This window comes from Amphiura filiformis, chromosome 5, assembly GCF_039555335.1.
Source record: "Amphiura filiformis chromosome 5, Afil_fr2py, whole genome shotgun sequence".
In the NCBI taxonomy this organism is placed as follows: Eukaryota; Metazoa; Echinodermata; class Ophiuroidea; order Amphilepidida; family Amphiuridae; genus Amphiura; species Amphiura filiformis.
In genome coordinates this window covers 73,029,577-73,055,661 of record NC_092632.1, presented here as the reverse complement: position 1 = coordinate 73,055,661, position 26,085 = coordinate 73,029,577, and the positions used below count along the sequence as shown (strand labels likewise).

At 37.3% G+C, this 26,085-nt stretch overlaps 2 protein-coding genes across 3 annotated transcripts; both read left to right on the top strand.

Annotated features, from left to right (window-relative positions):
• Window positions 1–499: 499 nt before the first annotated feature.
• LOC140153676 (uncharacterized) lies at window positions 500–8,289 on the top strand. 2 transcript variants are annotated; one of them, XM_072176482.1, is made up of 5 exons: window positions 500–582; window positions 2,855–3,646; window positions 4,208–4,248; window positions 6,201–6,359; window positions 7,599–8,289. In XM_072176482.1, the coding sequence occupies exons 2-5, from the start codon at window positions 2,941–2,943 to the stop codon at window positions 7,743–7,745; spliced, it is 1,053 nt and encodes a 350-aa protein (XP_072032583.1). In that variant the 5' UTR covers window positions 500–582; window positions 2,855–2,940; the 3' UTR covers window positions 7,746–8,289. The 2 variants fall into 2 exon arrangements, with proteins under 2 accessions (XP_072032583.1, XP_072032584.1); XM_072176483.1 differs by lacking the exon at window positions 500–582 and adding an exon at window positions 982–1,188.
• Window positions 8,290–13,024: 4,735 nt separating this feature from the next.
• Window positions 13,025–24,749, top strand: LOC140153675 (uncharacterized). The gene is made up of 4 exons (XM_072176481.1): window positions 13,025–13,824; window positions 14,397–14,437; window positions 20,484–20,642; window positions 22,551–24,749. Exons 1-4 carry the CDS (start codon window positions 13,119–13,121, stop codon window positions 22,695–22,697), a joined length of 1,053 nt encoding a protein of 350 aa, XP_072032582.1. The 5' UTR covers window positions 13,025–13,118; the 3' UTR covers window positions 22,698–24,749.
• Window positions 24,750–26,085: the final 1,336 nt, after the last annotated feature.

Here is a 26,085-nt window from a genome sequence, read left to right as displayed (position 1 = left end):
TTTAACTTTTAAAATCAGAAATGCAATGTTTTTCTCTCTTCATTTGCATTAACCTTATGCATGTTATGCGTATTTATAAAAAAAATCTTCCAAAGAGAAAATCAGAAATACTGTTCAGGATCCAGCCCCAAAAATGATCGTTAATTTTTTAATATGCTTCAACATGTTCAATTGAAAACGAATGAATGAATCCAAAATTGGTGAAAACCGTAATTTACTTCATCAATCAGACTGATGTCCTTGCAAACTAAACAAACGAGGTGGTTCTGCATGGATGAATCGCTATTTTGCAAATGTCACTGCGGTAACAGAAAAATTCGCAAGGAAACCGATGACATGTGAGGTTTTTATTATTCTACATAAACCTAGGTATTTTGCCAAACAAAGTATTATTTACGTGATATTACTAGGATTTTTTATATTCATTTAGCCAAGGCCATGCTGAATAGTGAATATTTTTGTATCGGTTTACAGATACATGTATGATTATGAATGGATATATGAATGGAATTTTCTGTGCAAACAACCCTTTTATGTTTTGTTACTATGTTTCAGAATATGATGAGCCATAGAACATTAAAGGTAAGTGATCATGTGGATAACATTGCCAAAACAAAATTGTCTGAACTAATCAGCAAACTTTATGCAGCAAATGACACAGAAAAGGCTGAACTTAAAATATTGATAACTTTCACGCTAATTTCAATATTCTTAGCTATTCTTTTATCTGGACTTGTGATTTATACGCGCAGAAATAATGAGTTTAAGAACGAGTGGAATCGAACTGGAAAAAATAACTAAAGGGCTTAGTTTTGGTGTTGTATCGCTCAGATTAAATACCAAATTATCCACACTTATTATAACTGTGGTTGGCGTTTAAATATGCGAAATATTTGTAGTGTATTTTCTTTGAGTGGATATTAAGGCGAGCTTACACTTTAATAGTAGGTCACTGTGTGTAAGGCCGGTACATATACACTACTGAATGCAAAAGGCATGCAACAATCAGATCCGAATTAAGAGGGAACAACCAGTACCGACAACCAAACCAACAATACTGAATTTTGATGATTTGTTGTAGGCATTATGTGATTCAGGTCTTCATTCGTGTATTTATTTAACGTGGTAAATCACTGAAATGCGTAATACAGAAGCCATGTGAAAGCTTGTGAACATGACCAATCAATGGTAAGTTGAATTGACATCAATTTGTACTTCAAATAACTAATGAAGACATGTAAAGTATTTCTTTAGTTGGTATTTTGACCGACTTTCTGGTGCTATACAAGTTATCATGATTATGTCATGTATGTGGAAAATACCCAAACATGACCTTAACATATGACACGATTTTCAAACAACATCGCACAAAAAGGAACGTCTAGCAAACTTCACTCGGGGAAGCACTCACTGAAATAATATGTGTGACAAAGATGTGACGCCACATTGACCCTCTTTCAACTCACTCACTCACTCTCGCTCTCCTCCCACTCCCCTCTCCGCATCTCTCTCCCGGGTCTCTCTCCCGGTCCTCTCCCCCTCTTCAACTTCCAACCTTTCTCTCCTCCCTCTCCCTCTAATTATGTTCAGTTCAAGAAATGGGTTGTTGTTGTTCCAATGTTGCTGTCTTGGTTTAATTCTTTGAAAGTTGTTGCTGATGCTGGCTACTGACTGCCATTTCTGTTACTGTCATTTTCACATTGTTGTTGTTGTTGCATGTTGTTGTTGTTGTCTTCACACTATTGAAGTTATTTTTACAGTTTGTTTCGTACCACTACAGAGATATATACGGGTAAACTATATATTGAACATGTTGAATAGGTTGTTCAATAATAAGCTATATCTGAAATAGATAGGTAGGCCTACCCATGTTCATTTGTGTGTCATTTCCATGAATGTAGTGACTTCAATATCCATAACTTTGACAGTAGAATGGTGTTTTTTCTCAAATTTAGCAGGTCTTTTATGAAACTTCATGTATATCTTCAATACAAAATGTCAAAATTTGCATATGATGGTCCCGGATGATGGTCCCCAGCTACATACATTAAAGTACATATCATTAGCTTTTTAAATGTCAAAAAATCAATTTTTAATAAGTTGCCATAAAATTTGTATTATCATAATCGCAAATTTCAAAAAAACCAAAAGTATTTGATATCAGAAGGACATTCCTCGTATGCAGAATACAATTTGGTGCGTCTGATGTGCTCTCAGGCCCCACAAAACTACTGTGCAAAGGTGGGTGACCGAGCCCTTAATTGACCCTCTTTTATGGCTTCACACCCCTTAGCACCCTGCAAACGCATTGATTAACATTTCACTGATTGACCCCCCCCCTATTTTCTTCTTCTAAAGTAGGGCTAACTAACTCACCCATGCAATATTTACTTCCCCTTTATCGCTGGCCGCACGCGCACCCTGTCACTTCTAAAGTTGAGCGCCCCTTCCCCGAGGAACTACCGGGGAGGAACTACCGGGGAGGAACTACCGGGGAGGAACTACAAAGAAAATAATAAAGTGTAATGCACTTTATAAACCAATGTACATAAGAAAAAAACTCTTTAAACCATTGGGCATGTCTTTTCTTTCGTTTCCTCCGTTTCACTTAATCTTTTCTGCTTTAACTTAAGCATGAGCTGGGTTGACACAGGTTTTATAATGTATAAAGGCTATTATTATAATCGTTTTTTCTTGTCGTCCAATCATTTGTCGTTTTAGAGCTTTATATAGCTATGCATAATATAGTTCTATTTTGCATATACCTCAGTCGTTCAATCGGCATGATCGGGTTGATACTAATACTAATATAAATATTTATTCCTTTTGTCTCTATTTTATCCATTTATTTTAGGTATGACAAATAAATAACTGGAATAAACGCCTTTTCCTGTGTTCTGTGTCTGAATTCATGGCTGATTGATTGCCACAAAATCAAACATGGCTGTTACTGAGAGTTTTGAGACATGGCCTCGTGAAGGCTGGTCCTCGTGGCTAAATGAACCAATTGTGCCATCTGGCCACGATATTACACAAATCAACTTAATAGAACGTGTGACAGTAACAAGACCAGGTGAAAGTGTGGAAGAGACACATCAAGAAAGACTACATTCTTCTTCTGAAGAAGAGAGACGTAAACGACAACGCAGACACAGACGATCTTCGTCCGAAGGCAAAGATCGGTCGTACAATAGACATTCAACAGGGCGGATGAGAGATTTTGATCCTTCAGCAGAAAGGAGAGAATCACGAAGACGCAGCCAGGAAAGAATCACCACTCATACGTCATCAGCACATTCAAATGGAATTGGTCATGCAGATGAGAGCCACAAACGTAGACACAGATCCTCTTCGGGAGATAGAAATAAACCTCTTCCACCATTACCGACTCATGGAGATAGACATACCACAGGGAGAATTATGTCAGATCGTCATCAAACTTCATCGGAAGAGTGGCATAAAAGTCGATCATTGCCGGGAAAGAGGCCTACAAGTACTGTTGGTACTAGTATGCATGGGCAGATATTTTTACAAGACGGCACCGCTGCCCCCGATTTTGATATGTCAAAGAAGAGCGACACATTGGATGTGAATGACAATGGGACAAGAAAATCAGGGCAGGACACATTTACGTTTGCGTCGATGCGTGAGTAGATATACGTTCATCTTTACTGAATATAGGTTTATATAAGACTATAGATTGCACAGAACACGCGCTTCATCATTTTAGGGGTGGGGGAGTGTAGGGGAGCAAACTGCAAAAGGGGAGGCGGAAATACCGAAAAGTTGGCATTTTGTGCCCAAATTGGGCTTTTCATGGATATTTTGTTCTGACGGGGAATGTCCCACATGTGATCCCTTGGCGCCGCCACCTGCGGGTAAAGTGCATAACCAGATCCCTTAATACTGACAACTATTACTGCAACAAATCGATGTTTTTACTTTAATTTAATCAGCTCATATACTTTATTGTTGCTAATAATTATTTTGGTAACCGAATATCCGATTAAAATAAAATTTTCAGTCTTGTATTAGGAGTGAATGGACTCACATATTTCAATCAGACAAAAATCTATATCCAATAGCGCTACCTTAAAGCTAGCATTATTGTATCTCCTTAACTAATAACAAAAGGTGCCCACTGGTATCTTGGAGGTATTGTCTTTTTTAAAGACATTTCTTGTTACATTTATTTCTCTTTTACCAGATGAAACACACAACGGTGACATCTTCGAACAAGAGAAAAAGGTAGGCATTGAAAGACCAACGTTATACTCCCTGGTGTATTTTCCGCTACGACACTCGCGTTTGTGGTTCTCCGCAGCGATTTTCGACTCTCTGCGGTGATTTTTAGTTCTCCGTTGCGAGTTTAAGTTCTCCGTTGCAATTTTTGGTTCTCCGCAGCAATTTTCGGTTCTCCGCGGTGATTTTTGGTTCTCCACAGCTATTTTCGGTTCTCCATTGCGATTTTCAATTCTCTACAGCTATTTTCGGTTCCCCGCAGCCATTTTCGGTTCTCCAGCAGCAATTTTCGGTTTTCCAGCAACGATTTTCGGTTCCCCGCACCGATTTTTGGTTCCTCACTGCGATTTTCGGTTCTCCGCAGCGTTTTTCGGCGGTTCTCCACTGCGATTTTCGATTCTCCGCAGCGATTATTTTCGGTTCCCTGTAGTGATTTTCGGTTCTCCGTGGCGATTTTTGGTTCTCCACTGCAATTTGGTACATGGTAGGGTAGGATTTTGCATGTTTGGTTATGTGAAAATTCGCCATTAAGGGTGCATTTCAGAGGTGGTCGGACGCGGGTGGGTAGCACTTTTGTGTGAGAGTGACCCCCGGGTCAAGACTATAGGACTTTGAAGCAAAGTTTAGCCGCTCAGTATTAAAAATGATGGCAGAAAATGAGTTGTTGCGTCTGTCGCAACGCTGAACGATGCTAATCACGTGAGCGGGAAATCGCAGCCAGGAACCGAAAATCGATGCGAAGAACCGAAAATGCAATGGAAAAAACGCCCATAAATTAATTTTGATAATCTGACTGGTCATTTGACTGGTCAATTTGCCCAACCAAGTATACCAAAATGTATAATATGATAAAATATCAAAGAGAAAATAGTGCGCACGCAGCATGTCTCCGTGTATATTGAAAACACTAAACCAGCCAATTAATAATGCAAAATGAACAAATTCTATAGTATATTTGTTGACCGTGCAATAATAATAAATGCCAATTACTGCATTTCTCTTCAAGTTTATTATGCATGCTTATAGTACCACTTTAAATGGTATATAGGGAACTGTAGTGGTTCGATTTCTGACCGAATGGTCTTTCACCCGTTTTAAGTGAAATGGCAATCATTAAAAGAAATAACAATGGAACAAAGCTTTGTAACCATCATATTCAGATTCATTAGTTTTAAATAATTAAGTTAACAAAGACATACCAAAGACAATATATAACCCATTGGTGTAGCGCAAACAAATTACACACGCCAAATAGTTACCGTTTTGCTTTAAATACACTCTTGAAAGTTACTGAGTGACTTCTTTAAAGTAATTTATTTATCTAGCGAATGAGGTTCATGAGAAAACCAACAGTTTAAAAGACCGTATCATAAAGTTTGCTGAAGATCTAAAACGATACCTTCAATACATTATGTATACTGCGCACAAGAATTATCCGTACACTTAAAACAAAAGCAATATCTTAAAGACACTAAACCTTACAACTTACCAAATAAAGTAGTCGATAGATGGATAATTTCGTCCTACGTATTTTGATACCTCATTCGTTACGATGCGACTTTATATCAATTTAAACATTGGTTTAATGGAAAAAGAGAGCATTTCAAAATTGACACATCGGGATATTTCTTCCGTCAGGGCGATTCCTACCCGGCTTTTGTTACGGACTCATTACAGTGTGACAGATCAACACTCACTTACTGTGCTCATAATTAGCATCTTTAGAAAGAAAAGTCTTTATCACTTTTAAAATGCTCTCTTTTTTTCATTCAGATTAATAAAGGTTAGCGAAATAAAGTCGGATCGTGTCGAATGAGGTATCAAAATACGCAGAACGAAATTCTCCATCATTGCCTACTTTATTTGGTAATTTAGGTTTGGTGTCTTTAAGATATTGCTTTGTTTTGAGAGTGTATGGACACTTTTTGTGTGACATAATTATTATTTTCTTTTCTCAGCCACTAGACTCCCGACGGTCCAGTGAAGGTAGTGATATTTTCAAGCCGTCACCAGGCTGTACGGCGGTGCCAAGTAGCCTGATATATGCTATAGCTGTCACCCTGGCCTGTTTTTGGTGCTTTCCAGTGGGTGTCTATGCCATACACAGAGCATTACAGGTTGGTTCCCGGTTGTTATTTCTCAAGTATAGAAATGCAAATATAGTTGATGAGAGCCCCCCTCCCCCACGGGGGGGGCACTCACTAAAGATGGGTGACGGGGATGTGCGGACACGTTAACAACCATCCTTTACTGCCTCGCACTCAATGACCCCCTTTTTGTTTTCCTGTCATCAAAAGACCCCCTTATTTTTAAAAAGAATTTTGGACAAATTTCTGATATTCTCTCACCGAATGACCCCGGTTTTTTTTCATTATTTTTCTTCAAATAGTTTTAAAAATTCAATTTTTGACTTTTTGAAAATTTTGTATCAGCTTTTACATTTTAACCCATTTTCCCAGTCTCACCGTCCCCTTTTTGGTAAGATTTCCCCAGTCTCACGAAAACACCCCCCCCCCCCCCCCTTTTGGGCCTTCTCACGGAAAGACCTTTTTTGGGTGTCTAGGCTCTCACCAAAGAACATTTAGTTTCGAACTGCTGTCCGCACATCCCCGTCACTTCCAAAGTTGAGTGCCCCTCCCTCCATGAGAACTTTGAGTACAAAAATCATAGATGTGGATTATGTTTTTGACCTCATACATTTACTTTGTAGCATTGGCATTAAAAATATGCACATTTTCGAAAACAGTTTAACGTCATTTTTGGCCATTTTCGCTCCACATTCTGACAATGGCAAATTTTCGTGCGGATTTGTTCTTGGAAAGTTATTCAGATATGGGAGCGAAAGAAGCTAATTCCGTTCAATCTGCTTCATGAAATTTACACCCAGGGACGAGAGCCTCGGGGCCCATGGACATGGAGCAGTGTGGGGCTCTTTTAACATCTCCTCTATCAGCCCTTATTTCTTTTTCGCTTTTGCTTGGGGCCCCTGAACCCCCGGGCCTGAACCATCAGGGCCCATGACCTTCGTCCACCTTGTCCACCCGCGTGCTACGCCCCTGTACCCCCCCCCCCCCATGTACCCCCGCCCCAAAGAATCTATATCTCTGATCAAGATGATATCTATATAAACACCATCTATTTTACCGCTTTGGGCACTATGTTATTCACCTCATGACGTTTTCAAATTTGATGATAGGGTAATAGTAAGTATATAGAACAAATCCGATACGTTTGCAACTGACCATTGTATTTGATAAGGAAAGTAAAACAAGGAATGAAAAAAAAATAAAGGAAATGGCACCAGAACCACATAGTATCGCTTTTCTAATGAATTATCATTAAATTTTTTTTTTCAGGTTCGGCCAAGAAGGAAAGCAGGAGATATAGCAGGGGCAATGAAGGCATCAAAATCAGCAGGTTTCTGGGCTACAATTACTCTTATTTGGGGTGCTCTTTTAGTGGGTGCAGTTATTTTACTCCTAGTTTTATTTGCAAACCCGTGATGGGGAAATCTGCGACAGCGAAAATTGGTGGTGATAGTATTCGATGCGAATACTTTTTCAAACAAACATTCAGAAGATATGACTTGAAACAGAAACCAATACCGTAAAAACTCGATAGTTAGCATATGTGCTTACTATCGAGCGCTTTTAAAACATGCAAACATGAAGAGCCCCATCTACAAAGGTGCAAAGGGTTTTGAGCAAATTATCGATTCACATTATACGAACAAGTAAACCTGCAAATTTGTGCCTCAACCCCATTAACTCAGTTGGTAAAGCGCTGGACTTTGGTGCAATTTAAAAAGCGCTCGATAGTAAGCACATATGCTAACTATCGAGTTTTTACGGTATTTTGTGGAAGCATTCGACGGCATCGAATCAACAAAATGTTGCATCAGGCCTTATTGGGCCGGTGTGTATGAAGTAAGACGATTTAAAAAAAATCATTTATTGGTTAAGCACAATGTAAATGCAATGTATAATAAGCAGCATTACTTACCATTCCATAATGAAAAATAGAACAAAATTTCCACACTTGCTTTCCTCATTAGGCCCATTCCATGTCAACTCCAGGGATGTGCACCGCAGCACCTCTTCAATTTTTTTTTTTTCTGTGTGGTGGTAGATATTGATGAGAAAGTAAAATCCTGAAAATTTGAGCTTCATACTCCATTTCGTTTTCCCGTGGCATCAATTTGAAATTTAGGGGGTCAGCGTAAAAAATGTGTCGCAACGCGAAAGACGATGTTTGGAGGTCCATAAATGTATAAAGGGAACCCTTTAAAACTTTGAAAAGTATGTATCCTGGGGTACTTTTTGGTGTAGAATTCAAATCTGCTATCAGAAAACTTGTAACTCCTTTACTTTAAAAGATATAGGGCCCTCAAAATGCAACTTCGTCCAACCAGGACCAACTTTGGGGGGTCAGAACTCCAAAAGTAAAAATAATTTTATTGTCCATTTTTTTTGCCAGTCAGAGCCCTTTGGTAGGACATTACTCTTATCCAATATTGAGCATATTAGAATTATTAGTTAGGTTTGCCTTCTCCATAGAGTTGTACATTAAATCATTATACATGCAAAATCAAAAATGTGTACAACTCTATGGAGTAGGCAAACCTAACTGATGTGTTGAAGCCATCAAGACCCCATGCCAATATCTCTCAGAAATGTTGTCCTAGAACATATCTTCAACATACCTGAAGTTGATGGTGGGGCAAATTGTCTGACATTGGTTTTCAGGGGGTCAAAATGTAAAAAAGTGGTTTTCCATGGGTAATATCTCAGCTAAATGTATTCTAATATGCTCAATATTGGATAAGAGTAATGTCCTACCAAAGGGCTCTGACTGGCAAAAAAATTGACGCTAAAATTATTTTTACTTTTGGAGTTCTGACCCCCCCAAAGTTGGTCCTGGTTGTACGAAGTTGCATTTTGAGGGCCCTATATCTTTTAAAGTAAAGGAGTTACAAGTTTTCTGATAGCAGATTTGAATTCTACACCAAAAGTACCCCAGGATACATACTTTTCAAAGTTTTAAAGGGTTCCTTTATACATTTATGGACCTCCAAACGTCGTCTTTCGCGTTGCGACACATTTTTACGCTGACCCCTAAATTTCAAATTGATGCCACGGGAAAACGAAATGGAGTATGAAGCTCAAATTTTCAGGATTTTACTTTCTCATCAATATCTACCACCACACAGAAAAAGAAAAAATTGAAGAGGTGCTGCGGTGCACATCCCTGGAGTTGACATGGAATGGGCCATTACACTCTTAGTAAAAAGGTGCAACTTAGAACTTTTTTTGTCCGGTATACAGCACTCTAAGTAATGTTTAAATTCAATAAAGAACCTTGAAAAGTTCTATAAAGAACCTTGAAAAGTTCTATAAAGAACCTTGAAAAGTTCTATAAAGAACCTTGAAAAGTTCTATAAAAGAACCTTGAAAAGTTCTATAAAGAACCTTATCGATTTAAATAGGCATAGAAACTTTCTAATTCATTAATTCATTGATTCATAACAAAGTTAAAAAAGTGAAAAGGAGTGTTAACCCATTTTGGTTCTAAAAATCATTTTCTTGGCTAAAGAACATTTTTTTCTGTTCTACTTTGAACCCTTTAAGAACCCCGTTGGTTTTCCATGTGGTTCTTTGTAGAATAAAAAAAAAGTTCTTTAGCCAAGACAATGGTTCTTTGTAGAACCTTAAGGTTGAAGAACATTTAAGGAACATTAAGAAAGAACCCTCAGAGGGTAGAAAAGAAAAAAAGGTATGTTTTAATTTTTAGTACCAAAAAGGGTTAACACTATATACTTTTCATTTTCTTAACTTTGTGATGAATATCTGAATCAGATAATTAGCAAAACCTTTTGCTTATTTAAATCTTTAAGGTTCTTTAGAACTTTGTAAGGTTCTTTATAGAACCTGATCATTGCTATAGGGTGCTGTATACGGGACAAGAAGGTTCAGAAGAAAAAACGGCATATACTTTTGAACTATATAGTTTTTCAAGACAAGTCCAGTTGAAACAATAACTTATGGGTTCATCGTGAATATGAATATAATTTACATATAACTTTGTATAAAAAATAGAGGGCAGCAAAGGGAAAACGCGAGAGGCGATTCCTGCGATGAACTATTCCAGAAAACAGACTCCCACCCTTTATAGACGAGTGCGGATTTCTGAACTTTTGACCAGTTATGGAAATCCAGATCTTTGAAAGCGTAAATTACGAAAAAAATCCAACAAAACATGGTTCATAATTGAAAATGCTAAATTTGAGCGGTTCATTTCGGAATATTCCGTGATTTTGTAGATACATTTGATTATCTAAATCAAGATATTTAAAAACAAAACAAATGTATTCAAAGGTCAAGATGCAATTCCTCCAACTGCAAAGGCAAATTCCCAGGGTATTATTAGCCGTGTGTATCTCAAATGTTATCTCTTCTTGATATCATATCAATCATATAATTAATGGATAATGTTTAAGATACCGTCCCTTGTTTACGCCTACAAGCATTGACAACCAGCATTCTCAACTCTCCATCCAAAACTTCAGTACCTCATTTTATTTAAAACCTTTGTTTCAACAATAATAAGTGTGTTGTTTTTCAAAAGAATTATTATAATAATACGCAGCGTGTTTATAGTCTGTATACCTTCCTCGAGTCAGTAATTTAGATATGTAATGAAGAGAAGTATATAAAATTATACATTTTCAGAGAGGAAATGATGCAAGGAATCCAATTAGCATAACAGATTCCTACAATTAATAACAATTTTTGAGAAATCTCAAAATTTGATTTTACTTTACTGACTCGAGGAAAGTCGGACTATGATAGTTTACACCCGGGGGGGGGCACTCAACACAAATGACCATAATGACCGGAAAGACCCCCCTTTTTGGGTTTCGCAGCTCCGAAAGACCCCCTATGTTTGACCAAAATAACGCTCCGAAAGACCCTTGATTTTGATAATTTTAGCTCTAAAAGACCCCAAAATTGCTCATTCCTCATATTTCTTGTTTTTTCAGGTGATTTTCAACCAAAAAGCCAAGAAAGACCCTTGATTTTTACTTTTCGCAGCTCCAAAAGACCCCATTTTACTTGTTCACAGCCCGGTTCGCAGCTCCGAAAGACCCCCTTTTACCGGTACGCCGTCAGCTCCCAAAGACCCACCACCTCAAAATTCCGGGGGAGCATACCCACCAAAATTTTTTTGATGTGCCCCCCCCCCCGGGAGTTTACATAGGCCTATGCAGGATATAATGTGCGCTTTTGTCCGTATAGTGGAAGGAAGTACATTTTAATTCAGCACCATATTAAGGCAGAGTGGTTGCTAACTGCTTTTTACTCCAGACCAGACAACTTTTATTTTATGAGAAGAAAGTAGTTTATGAGTTGTAGACTCTTTTTTGGGTAAATAAATATAAATAAACATAACTATAAACCATTTTACTCATTGTGGACTTTATTATACAAACTTAGAAAAAAATAAGATGCTACGTACAGGGTGTCCCAGAATGAACTGGATCGTCGGAAACTGAATTGTTTGGGTATTTCAATGCATAAACCAAACATAACTAAATAACTGATGTGGTTGAGCAACATCAGCTATCACATACTTTTTGACGTTTTGACAATTGACTGCTCCGTTTGTGAAATAAAAGAATTTTACGAAACTCTCTCATTTTCAGCCTGTTCCACGGAGTCAAATATCTGATGATGCGCAGTGATTAGCACTCCGAATGCAGATCATCGATTGATATTTGAATCCGTGGAAAGGTTTGAAAATGAAAACGTTTTGTAATTTCACGAACGGTGTGGTCAATTGTCAAAATTATAAATATGTAATAGCTGATTTATTCTTCAACCACACCAGTTATTTATTTATGTTAGGTCGTTAAAAAACCAAAACAATTAAGTTTCCGACGATACAGTTTTTTCAGGGACACCCTGTATTATTTCTCACATCGCACATGGTCCGTCGGCTGCTGTTCTTGTTTTAATAAAAATTCTTTTAAAAAGGAACAGGGCGAGCAAATGAGGAAGTGTCAAGATAAATGTGTAGTAATTTTATTGTTTGAACTGTTTCTATAATTCGCATCGATCATAATGATCTTGCAATGAGACTGTACAGTGTATGGACGGTTTTTATAATACACACAATTATTTCTTTGCATTGTATTATTTTTATCAATAATCAATGAACCAAATGACTGACTCGAAAGTGCTCATTAATATTCAATAACATTTTTATTTAATAGAATACTGGTTTCAAACTTGGTCAAAGTGTTCCTAATGACTTCCAGATAATTAATTAGTTAGCTGCTCTACTTTCAATAATTAATTTTTCTATTTAAAAGCTGACAGGGTAGTATTTGCACTTCTAAAGTTGAGCGCCCCTTCCCCGAGGAACTACCGGGGAGGAACTACAAAGAAAATAATAAAGTGTAATGCACTTTATAAACCAATGTACATAAGAAAAAAACTCTTTAAACCATTGGGCATGTCTTTTCTTTCGTTTCCTCCGTTTCACTTAATCTTTTCTGCTATAACTTAAGCATGAGCTGGGTTGACACAGGTTTTATAATGTTATAAGGCTATTATTATAATCGTTTTTTCTTGTCGTCCAATCATTTGTCGTTTTAGAGCTTTATATAGCTATGCATAATATAGTTCTATTTTGCATATACCTCAGTCGTTCAATCGGCAAGATCGGGTTGATACTAATACTAATATAAATATTTATGACTTTTGTCTCTATTTTATCCATTTATTTTAGGTATGACAAATAAATAACTGGAATAAACGCCTTTTCCTGTGTTCTGTGTCTGAATTCATGGCTGATTGATTGCCACAAAATCAAACATGGCTGTTACTGAGAGTTTTGAGACATGGCCTCGTGAAGGCTGGTCCTCGTGGCTAAATGAACCAATTGTGCCATCTGGCCACGATATTACACAAATCAACTTAATAGAACGTGTGACGGTAACAAGACCAGGTGAAAGTGTGGAAGAAACACATCAAGAAAGACTACATTCTTCTTCTGAAGAAGAGAGACGTAAACGACAACGCAGACACAGACGATCTTCGTCTGAAGGCAAAGATCGGTCATACAATAGACATTCAACAGGACGGATGAGAGATTTCGACCCTTCAGCAGAAAGGAGAGAATCACGAAGACGCAGCCAGGAAAGAATCACCACTCATACGTCATCAGCACATTCAAATGGAATTGGTCATACAGATGAGAGCCACAAACGTAGACACAGATCCTCTTCGGGAGATAGAAATAAACCTCTTCCACCATTACCGACTCATGGGGATAGACACACCACAGGGAGAATGGTCTCAGATCGTCATCAGACTTCATCGGAAGAGTGGCATAAAAGCAGATCATTGCCTGGAAAGAGGCCTACAAGTACTGTTGGTACTAGTATGCATGGGCAGATATTTTTACAAGACGGCACCGCTGCCCCCGATTTTGATATGTCAAAGAAGAGCGACACATTGGATGTGAATGACAATGGGACAAGAAAATCAGGGCAGGACACATTTACGTTTGCGTCGATGCGTGAGTAGATATACGTTCATCTTTACTGAATATAGGTTTATATAACTTTTTATAAGGCTATAGATTGCACAGAACACGCGCTTCATCATTTTGGGGGTAGGGGAGTGTAGGGGAGCCAAATGCAAAAGGGGAGGCGGAAATACCGAAAAGTTGGTATTTTGTGCCCAAATTGGGCTTTTCATGGATACTTTGTTCTGACGGGGAATGTCCCACATGTGATCCCTTGGCGCCGCCACTGCGGGTAAAGTGCATAACCAGATCCCTTAATACTGACAACTATTACTGCAACAAATCGATGTTTTTACTTTAATTTAATCAGCTCATTATACTTTTTTGTTGCTAATAATTATTTTGGTAACCGAATATCCGATTAAAATAAAATTTTCAGTCTTGTATGTAGGAGAGAATGGACTCACATATTTCAATCAGACAAAAATCTATATCCAATAGCGCTACCTTAAAGCTAGCATTATTGTATCTCCTTAACTAATAACAAAAGGTGCCCACTGGTATCTTGGAGGCATTGTCTTTTTTAAAGACATTTCTTGTTACATTTATTTCTCTTTTACCAGATGAGACACACAACGGTGACATCTTCGAACAAGAGAAAAAGGTAGGCATTGATAGACCAACGTTACTCCCTGGTGAATTTTCCGCTACGACAGACGTCGCGTTTGTGGTTCTCCGCAGCGATTTTCGGCTCTCTGCGGTGATATTTAGTTCTCCGTTGCGAGTTTTAGTTCTCCGTTGCAATTTTCGGTTCTCCGCAGCAATTTTCGGTTCTCTGCGGTGATTTTAGTTCTCCGTTGCGAGTTTTAGTTCTCCGTTACAATTTTCGGTTCTCCGCAGCAATTTTCGGCTCTCTGCGGTGATTTTTAGTTCTCCGTTGCGAGTTTTAGTTCTCTGTTACAATTTTCGGTTCTCCGCAGCAATTTTCGGTTCTCCGCGGTGATTTTCGGTTCTCCACAGCTATTTTCGGTTCTCCATTGCGATTTTCAATTCTCTACAGCTATTTTCGGTTCCCCGCAGCGATTTTCGGTTCTCCAGCAGCGATTTTCGGTTTTCCAGCAGCAATTTTCGGTCCCCTGCACCGATTTTTGGTTCTCCCCAGCGATTTTCGGTTCTCCGCGGTGATTTTCGGGTCTACATACGGCAAGTTTTGTTTCCCCACTGCGATTTTCGATTCTCCGCAGCGATTATTTTCGGTTCCCTGTTGTGATTTTCGGTTCTCCGTGGCGATTTTTGGTTCTCCACTGCGATTTTCAATTCTCTGCAGCCATTTTTGGTTCTTTGTGGCGATTTTTGGTTCTTTGCAGCGCTTTTGGTTTTGTTCTCCTTCTCAATTTTTAATAAGTTGCCATAAAATTTGTATTATCATAATCGCAAATTTCAAAAAACCAAAAGTATTTGATATCAGAAGGACATTCCTCGTATGCAGAATACAATTTGGTGCGTCTGATGTGCTCTCAGGCCCCACAAAACTACTGTGCAAAGGTGGGTGACCGAGCCCTTAATTGACCCTCTTTATGGCTTCACACCCCTTAGCACCCTGCAAACGCATTGATTAACATTTCACTGATTGGCCCCCCCCCCCCTATTTTCTTCTTCTAAAGTAGGGATACTCACCCATGCAATATTTACTTCCCCTTTATCGCTGGCCGCACGCTATTTTCGGTTCTCCATTGCGATTTTCAATTCTCTACAGCTATTTTCGGTTCCCCGCAGCGATTTTCGGTTCTCCAGCAGCGATTTTCGGTTTTCCAGCAGCGATTTTCGGTCCCCTGCACCGATTTTTGGTTCTCCCCAGCGATTTTCGGTTCTCCGCGGTGATTTTCGGGTCTACATACGGCAAGTTTTGTTTCCCCACTGCGATTTTCGATTCTCCGCAGCGATTATTTTCGGTTCCCTGTAGTGATTTTCGGTTCTCCGTGGCGATTTTTGGTTCTCCACTGCGATTTTCAATTCTCTGCAGCCATTTTTGGTTCTTTGTGGCGATTTTTGGTTCTTTGCAGCGCTTTTGGTTTTGTTCTCCTTCTCGACGTTTGCAGCGGAAGACCGTAAAAGTGAAAACATAGTCAACTGTTTTTGTGGGACTTTTTCCATTGCATCAGACGTTACATTTTCGGATGTCCGCCATGATTATCCGTTGTCCATTGCGACCTTCGGTTGTTTCCGCTCAGTTTGTTAGGGACTATTTGTTTGACGGTATTATTAACGTCTTCCGTAATGAACAACGCTTCTGGAAATTGTACCTGCTCCGGATCGAAGACGCTACGGAAAATTAGTTGCTCGCTACGTCTGTCCATGAAGGTAGTAGAGTGGTCTGTCGCAACGTCTAAACGCCCGCAAGACGTCACGACTCCGGGGGGGGGGGGGGTCACTCACTACTTGACTTGGATGCTATGCACCCGCGTCCAAGAAAAATATCTAAAAGGGTATGTTTTTCACCACACAGCGTCGTCGACATCTTTTTGAAAGAGGGATACTTTTTCAGAAGCCGTCGCCATTTAGGGGTCCCTTTTCAGCCAAATCCTTAGACGTTTAGGGTTAGTAATATTATTGTTTGAGTGATTTTGCACTAATTTGATAAAAATCACCACTTTTTAATATTGATTCTTTGTGCATGTTTTCTTTAGTATCTATATGTCTGCAACATCAAAAAGACACCTTGGGTATCAAATTAGCTCATTTTCCTGTTTACGCCACTTGGGGTATAAATTAGATATTTCTCAGTTGACGCCATTTAGGGTACATGGTTTTTGCATGTGCTACGCCATTTAAGGTAGGATTTTGCATGTGTTTCGCCATCAAGGGGTGCAATTTGGTTATGTGAAAATTCGCCATTAAGGGTGCATTTCAGAAGTGGTCGGACGCGGGTGGGTAGCACTTTTGTGTGAGAGTGACCCCGGTCAAGACTATAGGACTTTGAAGCAAATTTTAGCCGCTCAGTATCTGTCGCAACGCTGAACGATGCTAATCACGTGAGCGGGAAATCGCAGCCAGGAACCGAAAATCGCTGCGAAGAACCGAAAATGCAATGGAAAAACGCCCATAAATTAATTTTGATAATCTGACTGGTCATTTGACTGGTCAACTTGCCCAACCAAGTATACCAAAATGTATATGATAAAATATCAAAGTGAAAATAGTGCGCACGCAGCATGTCTCGGTGTATATTGAAAACATTAAACCAGCCAATTAATAATGCAAAAATGAACAAATTCTATAGTTATTTGTTGACCGTGCAATAAATGCCAATTACTGCATTTCTCTTCAAGTTTATCATTTTAAATGGTATATAGGGAACTGTAGGGGTTCGATTTCTGACCGAATGGTCTTTCACCCGTTTTAAGTGACATGGCAATCATTAAAAGGAAATAACAATGAACAAAGCTTTGTAACCATCATTATTCAGATTCATTAGTTTTAAATAATTAAGTGCAAAGACTTACCAAAGATAATACACAAAATTGCACACGCCAATTAGTTATCGTTTTGCTTTGAATACACTCTTAAAAGTTACTGCATGACTGGGGATACACATTTTGTAAGATTACGTCGATTGATATGAAGAGGAAACCTTTAAAGTAATTTATAGCGAATGAGGTTCATGAGAACACCAACAGTTTAAAGGGACGTATCATAAAATTTGCTGAACATGTAAAACGATACGCATATAGGCCTATAATATACTGCGCACAAAAAGTGTCCGTACACAAAAACGAACGCAATATCCTAAATCTAACTTACCAAATAAAGTAAATCGATTACTTTAAGCAGGAAAGTTGAAAAAGAAGGAGGGAGAACGGAATTATATCCTTGAGATAATCCCGTAGGTAATCCTGTCAGACCTATTCATAGTCCTTTATTCTCAAGTAGTTACACATCTACTTGAAAGTAGCCTTTGATGTGATGTGTGTTGCCGACTACGGTTGATTAATTTTCACTCCAGAATTGAAACCATATCCAATGTTTCTATAGAGAATCCCTTGAAAGTATGACACGTGTGTGTTAAGTACCTGATGTTGCTCAGAAGGGATGCCACACGTGGATACTATAAAAAGAAATGTAGTTTTGTAAAGATTCAAAAAATCCGCCCATTTTGGAACATATATTAATTATTTAGGAGAGTGTTTTAGGATTTTGTTAGAAAAGGGATGATTTTTGATTATCTATATTTTATTGTTTTATGTATTTTCCTGTCATTTCCTGCAAACCTAATAAAGATATTTTGATAATTGAAAATAGGCTGTATCATAAATCGTAGAGGTTGAAAGCGTAACCAAGCGTGCAAAATTATTATTTGCCATGGAACTTCGGTCATATTTTATATAAATATATATAAATATATAAATATCAAAGTGAAAATAGTGCGCACGCAGCATGTCTCTGTGTATATTGAAAACACTAAACCAGCCAATTAATAATGCAAAAATGAACAAATTCTATAGTATATTTGTTGACCGTGTAATAAATACCAATTACTGCATTTCTCTTCAAGTTTATCATGCTTACCACTTTAAATGGTATATAGGGAACTGTAGGGGTTCGATTTCTGACCGAATGGTCTTTCACCCGTTTTAAGTGACATGGCAATCATTAAAAGGAAATAACAATGGAACAACGCTTTGTAACCATCATATTCAGATTCATTAGTTTTAAATAATTAAGTGCAAAGACTTACCAAAGACAATACACAAAATTGCGCACGCCAATTAGTTATCGTTTTGCTTTGAATACACTCTTAAAAGTTACTGCGTGACTGGGGATACAAATTTTGTAAGATTACGTCGTCGATTAATATGAAGAGGAATCTTTAAGGGGGTACTACACCCCTGCGGTAAATTTGTGACTATTTTTGCATTTTTCTCAAAAAATAATAACACACTGGTAACAAAAGTTATGTATATTATTGGGGCAAGGAATCCAATTACTGCACTGAAATTTCAGTGACTCAATGCAAGCGGTTCCGTATATATGATAGGAAATGAGGTACATCCTAGCGGTACCTTATTTCTTATCATAAATAACGAACCGCTTGCCTTGGGTCGCTGAAATTCCACTGTAGTAATTGGATTCCTTGCCCCAATAATATACATAACTTTTGTTACCAGTGTGTTATTAGTTTTTGAGAAAAATACAAAAATAGACACAAATTTATCGAGGGGTGTAGTACCCCCTTAAAGCAATTTATTTATCTAGCGAATGAGGTTCATGAGAACACCAAAAGTTTAAAGGGACGTATCATAAAATTTGCTGAACATGTAAAACGATACGCATATAGGCCTATAATATACTGCGCACAAAAAGTGTCCGTACACAAAAACGAACGCAATATCCTAAATCTAACTTACCAAATAAAGTAAATCGATTACTTTAAGCAGGAAAGTTGAAAAAGAAGGAGGGAGAACGGAATTATATCCTTGAGATAATCCCGTAGGTAATCCTGTCACACCTATTCATAGTCCTTTATTCTCAAGTAGTTACACATCTACTTGAAAGTAGCCTTTGATGTGATGTGTGTTGCCGACTACGGTTGATTAATGTTCACTCCAGAATTGAAACCATATCCAATGTTTCTATAGAGAATCCCTTGAAAGTATGACACGTGTGTGTTAAGTACCTGATGTTGCTCTGAAGGGATGCCACACGTGGATACTATAAAAAAGAAATGTAGTTTTGTAAAGATTCCAACAAAATCCGCCCATTTTGGAACATATATTAATTATTTAGGAGAGTGTTTTAGGATTTTGTTAGAAAAGGGATGATTTTTGATTATCTATATTTTTATTGTTTTATGTATTTTCCTGTCATTTCCTGCAAACCTAATAAAGATATTTTGATAATTGAAAATAGGCTGTATCATAAATCGTATAGAGGTTGAAAGCGTAACCAAGCGTGCAAAATTATTATTTGCCATGGAACTTCGGTCATATTTTATTTGAAATAAACTGGATGTTAGGATCTGCATGCATGTTATGCATAGTATTGATGGTATACAGACACTGACCTTTCCCTAAAACTAGTAAGCAGTAACTTGTGTATCACACCCGTCATGGGTTCGAATCCTTTTGTTGTATTTTATTGTTAAACCTAAATAGCGTGATTGCTTTTGAATGAGCGGCAACACACATATTTTGTTTGAGGATAGCTGGATCTATCTCCTTTCTTTACATCTTCTCTGCTTTAAGTAATCAGTAGATGGATAATTTTGTTCTACGTATTTTGATACCTCATGCGGCACGATGCGACCAAGTTATACCGAATTGAATATCATTGAATGGAAAAACAGAGCATTTAACAATTGACACAGTTGGGATATTTCTTCATTCAGGTCGATTCCCACCGGCTTTTGTAACGGGTTCATTACAGCGCGCAGATCAACACTCAATCGTTGTGCTCATGATTAGCGTCTTTTGAAAGAAAATTGTATGTAATCACTTTCTAAAATGCTCTCTTTTTACATTCAGATTAATAAAGGTTAGGGAAATAGAGTCGGATCGTGAGGTATCAACTTACGGGTACGCAGGACAAAATTCTCTACCATTGACTACTTTATTTGGTAATTTAGGGTTAGTGTTTTTGCTTTGAGTGTAGGGATACTTTTTGTGTGCAGTATATTATTATTCATGTATACGTTCCGCTGCTTCTTTTCTCAGCCACTAGACTCCCGACGGTCCAGTGAAGGTAGTGATATTTTCAAGCCGTCACCAGGCTGTACGGCGGTGCCAAGTAGCCTGGTATATGCTATAGCTGTCACCCTGGCCTGTTTTTGGTGCTTTCCAGTGGGTGTCTATGCCATACACAGAGCATTACAGGTTGGTTTCAGGTTTTTATTTCTCAAGTAAAGAAATACAAATGATAGTTCATGAGAGCCCCCCCCGTATGGGTGACGGGGATGTGCAGACACGTTAACAACCATCCTTTACTGCCTCACACTCAATGACCCCTTTTTTTGTTTTACTGAACACCCAATGACCCCCTTATTTTTAAAAAGAATTTTGGACAAATTTCTGATAATCTCTCGCCGAATGACCCCGTTTTTTTTTTTTTTTCATTATTTTTCTTCAAATAGTTCAAATTTTGACTTTTTGAAAATTTTGTATCAGCTTTTACAATGTTTTATATTTTGACCCATTTTCCCAGTCTCACGAAAAGACCCCTTTTTGGTAAGATTTCCCCAGTCTCACGAAAACACCCCCTTTTGGGCCTTCTCACGGAAAGACCCTTTTTGGGTGTCTAGGCTCTCACCAAAGAACATTTAGTTTCGAACTGCTGTCCGCACATCCCCGTCACTTCGAGTTGAGTGCCCCCCTCCCTCCATGAGAACTTTGAGTACAAAAATCACAGATGTGGATTATGTTTTTGACCTCATACATTTACTTTGTAGCATTAGCATTAAAAATATGCACATTTTCGAGAACAGTTTAACGTCATTTTTGGCCATTTTCGCTCCACATTCTGACAATGGCAAATTTTCGTGCGGATTTGTTCTTGGAAAGTCATTCAGATAAGGGAGCGAAAGAAGCTAATTCCGTTGAATCTGCTTCATGAAATTTACACCCAGGGACGAGAGCTTCGGGGCCCATGGACATGGAGCAGTGTGGGGCTCTTTTAACATCTCCTCTATCAGCCCTTATTTCTTTTTCGCTTTTGCTTGGGGCCCCTGAACCCCCGGGCCTGAACCATCAGGGCCCATGACCTTCGTCCACCTTGTCCACCCGCGTGCTACGCCCCTGTACCCCCCCCCCCCATGTACCCCCGCCCCAAAGAATCTATATCTCTGATCAAGATGATATCTATATAAACATCATCTATTTTACCGTTTTGGGCACTATCCCAGCAAACACAAAAACGTTTTAAAAACATTTTAAATAAGTTATATTTTGGCTTTTGGTTTAGGTAAAACGTTTTAATAACATTAAAATGTCGGGTTATATAAAGGTCATGATAACGTTTTAAAACGTTTTGTATGAAAACACACTACAACAATATTTTTAAATGTTTTCAAAAAATGTTATTGTAAACTATTTTTGCAAACATTTTGCCAAACATTGTGTCAAAACTTAAATAACATTATGTTAAAATATTTGAACCCAGCAAACACAGAAATGTTCTTAAAATGTTTTTTTCAAAACCTTTTAATAACTTTTAAATGTCGGGTTATATAAAGGTCATGAAAACGTTTTTAAAACGTTATTGAAAATATTTTAGGCAAACATTTTTCGCAAACTATTTTTTCAACCCCAGAATAACATTCTGTTTAGAATGTTTTGTATCAAGTTTTCAAGAATGTTTTTGGAATGTTATTAAAACGTATTTATACCCTTTATATAACCCGACATTTAAACGTTTTCTGTAAAACATTTTTGTTTGCTGAGCAGTAGATTATCAAAAAATGCTTTTTAAGGTTATGAAAACGTTTTATACTCTTAATATACCCTTTAAATAACCCGACATTTAAACGTTTTCTGACAATCTTTTATAACCCTTTGCGAATGATGTCGAAAACGTTTTGTGTTTGCTGGGATGTTATTCACCTCATGACGTTTTCAAATTTGATGATAGGGTAATAGTAAGTATATAGAACAAATCCGAAACGTTTGCAACTCACCATTGTATTTGATAAGGAAAGTAAAACAAGGAATGAAAAAAAAATAAAGGAAATGGCACCAGAACCACATAGTATCGCTTTTCTAATGAATTATCATTAAAAAAATTTTCAGGTTCGGCCAAGAAGGAAAGCAGGAGATATAGCAGGGGCAATGAAGGCATCGAAATCAGCAGGTTTCTGGGCTACAATTACTCTTATTTGGGGTGCTCTTTTAGTGGGTGCAGTTATTTTACTCCTAGTTTTATTTGCAAACACGTGATGGGGAAATCTGCGACAGCGAAAATTGGTGGTGATAGTATTCGATGCGAATACTTTTTCAAAAAACATTCAGAAGATATATGACTTGAAACAGATACCAATACCGTAAAAACTCGATAGTTAGCATATGTGCTTACTATCGAGCGCTTATAAAACATGCAAACATGAAGAGCCCCATCTACAAAAGTGCAAAGGGTTTTGAGCAAATTATCGATACACATAGTTATATATACGAACAAGTAAACCTGCAAATTTGTGTCTCAACCCCATTAGCTCAGTTGGTAAAGCGCCGACGTCGGTACAATTTCAAAAGCGCTCGATAGTATAAGCACATTATGCATGCTAACTATCGAGTTTTTACGGTATTTTGTGGAAGCATACGACGCTATTGAATCAACAAAATGTTTGCATCAGGCCTTTTTGGGCCGGTGTATGAAGTAAGACGATTTTTTTATATATTTATTGGTTAAGCACAATGTAAATGCAATGTATAAACAGCATTACCTACCATGAAAAATAGAGCAAAATTTCCACACTTGCTTTCCTCATGACATTCTTAGAAACAAAGGTGCAACTTAGATTCCTTTTTTATTGTCCCGTATACAGCACTATGAGTTATATACTTTTCATTTTCTTAACTTTGTGATGAATACCTGAATCAGATAATTAGCAAAACATTTTGCTTATTTAAATCTTTAAGGTTCTTTATATATAACCTTTTAAGGTTCTTTATAATTATATAGAACCTGATCATTGCTTTAGAATGTTGTACGGGACAAAAAAGGTTATAAGTTGCACCTTTTTAGGGTGATAGGCGTGATTTAAATTGTGAGAGAAATAATGGCATATACTTTTGAACTATAATTTTTCATGACAAGTCCAGTTGAAACACTAACTTAATATATTAATGGTTTAGGTTTCACCATTATGATGAACATAATTTGCATACCATACTTTTTAACTTTGTATAAAAAATAGAGGGCAGCAAAGGGAAAACGCAACATTGAAAAACCTCCTTGTAAACGCTTAAATATCTATGAAACCAATGTCTGAGGGGGCGATTCCTGATGAGCTATTCAAGAAAATAGGCTCACACCCTGCAGGCCTATAGAGTTTGAGACGAGTTCGGATTTCTGAACGTTTTGACCAGTTATGATAGCTGGAAATCCAGACCTTTGAAAGCGTAAATTACGAAAACAATCCAACAAAACATAGTTCATAATTGAAAATGCTAAATTTGAGGGGTTCATTTCAGAATATTCCGTGATTTTGTAGATACATTTGATATAAATCAAGATATTTAAAAACAAAACAAATTCATTCAAAGGTCAAGATGCAATTCCTACAAAGGCAAATTCCCAGGGTATTATTAGCCGTGTGTATCTCAAATGTTATCTCTTCTTGATATCATATCAATCATATAATTAATGAATAATGTTTAAGATACCGCCCCTTGCTTGCAAGCATTGACAACCAGCATTCTCAACCCAGCATTCTCTCCATCCAAAACTTATACCTCATTTTTTTTATAACCTTTGTTTCAACAATAATAAGTGTATTGTTTTTCAAAAGAATTATTATAATAATACGCATCGTGTTTATAGTCTGTATACCTTCCTCAAGTCAGTAATTTAGATATTGTTTTTTTATTTGATCTCTAAATGTAATGAAGAGAAGTATATAAAATTATACATTTTCAGAGAGGAAATGATGCAAGGAATCCAATTTAGCATAATTAATAACAATTTTTGAGAAATCTCAAAATTTGATTTTACTTGACTGACTCGAGGAAAGTCGGACTATAATAGTTTACATAGGCCTATGCAGGATATAATGTGCGCTTTTGTCCGTATAGTGGAAGGAAGAACATTTTAATTCAGCACGATTTAAGGCAGGGTGATTGCTAACTGCTTTTTTTACTCCAGACCAGACAACTTTTATTTTATGAGAAGAAAGTAGTTTATGAGTTGTAGACTCTTTTTTGTCTATTCCACTCATGGTATCGAATTTGTATTGTGGGTAAATAAATATAAATAAACATAACTATAAACCATTTTACTCATTGTGGACTTTATTATACAAACTTAGAAAAAAATAAGATGCTACGTACAGGGTGTCCCAGAATGAACTGGATCGTCGGAAACTGAATTGTTTGGGTATTTCAACGCATAAACCAAACATAACTAAATAACTGATGTGGTTGAGGAATATCAGCTATCACATACTTTTTGACAATTGACTGATCCGTTCAGCCCGTTCCACGGAGTCAAATATCTGATGATGCGCAGTGATTAGCACTCCGAATGCAGATCATCGATTTATATTTGAATCCGTGGAAAGGTTTGAAAATGAAAACGTTTTGTAATTTCCCGAACGGTGTGGTCAATTGTCAAAATTCACACACCGTGTGAAGGCCTATGTAGGCCTATGTAATAGCTGATTTATTCTTCAACCACACCAGTTATTTAGTTATGTTTAGTTGTGCATGGCGTTAAAAAACCTAAACAATTTCGACGATACAGTTCTTTCAGGGACACCCTGTATTATTTCCCACATCGGCTGCTGTTCTTGTTTTAAAAACATGATAAAAGATTTGTTGACGGACAACACCATATCCTTCAAGTAAGTAAACCTTATTATCTTTAATACGTTCTATAAGCAAATGATGATACATAATCATGATATAACAAGTTTGTCTCCAGCTCGCTTCAAATGACAACTTTACGGCTGTGGGCAATGATTGCAAACATTGATTTGGTCATAATGTTTACCTTTGATTTGATTTATGTTTAAGGGCTCGGATAGCGACGTTTTCACGTATTTTTTGTGGTACCCGAGAGCACATCGGACGTATCGAATTGCATTTCTAATACGCTTCTGATATTAAATAAGTTTTATTTTTATGAAATTCACGATATAATAGGCCTACACATTATATGGCAAATGATGAAAAATTGATATTTTTGAAATTTAATAGTCCTCGAAGTGTATAAATCTAATGAAAAAGCCGTCCATCATATGAAAATTTTGACCTTTCGTATTGAAGATATAGGTTTTTCCCCAAAAACACAAAAAAATGTAGGTCTTTGTGGGAAAAAAATGTATATCTTCAATATGAAAGGTCAAAATTTTTAATTGATAGTCGGCGTTTCATCCCAGCTACACATGTCAGTATAATAATTAGATTTATAAAGGACTGTTTATGTTAAATATCAAAAATATCAAAAAATATCAAATTTTAATAATTTAATTTGCCATAAAATTAGAATTGATATCATCAGGACATTCTTCGTATTCAGAATGCAATTCGATATGTCTGATGTGCTCTCATGTCCCACAAAAATACTGTGCAAACGTTGCTATCCGAGCCCTTAATTACCTTTTTAGTT

Bases quoted from the DNA above. Each gene is read 5' to 3' on its own strand.
- LOC140153675 (XM_072176481.1), top strand. From the start codon at position 13,119: ATGGCTGTTACTGAGAGTTTTGAGACATGGCCTCGTGAAGGCTGGTCC. The intron at 13,825-14,396 runs GTGAGTAGATAT...CTCTTTTACCAG, and splicing joins ATTTACGTTTGCGTCGATGC to ATGAGACACACAACGGTGAC. The intron at 14,438-20,483 runs GTAGGCATTGAT...TTCTTTTCTCAG, and splicing joins TCTTCGAACAAGAGAAAAAG to CCACTAGACTCCCGACGGTC.
- LOC140153676 (XM_072176482.1), top strand. From the start codon at position 2,941: ATGGCTGTTACTGAGAGTTTTGAGACATGGCCTCGTGAAGGCTGGTCC. The intron at 3,647-4,207 runs GTGAGTAGATAT...CTCTTTTACCAG, and splicing joins ATTTACGTTTGCGTCGATGC to ATGAAACACACAACGGTGAC. The intron at 4,249-6,200 runs GTAGGCATTGAA...TTCTTTTCTCAG, and splicing joins TCTTCGAACAAGAGAAAAAG to CCACTAGACTCCCGACGGTC.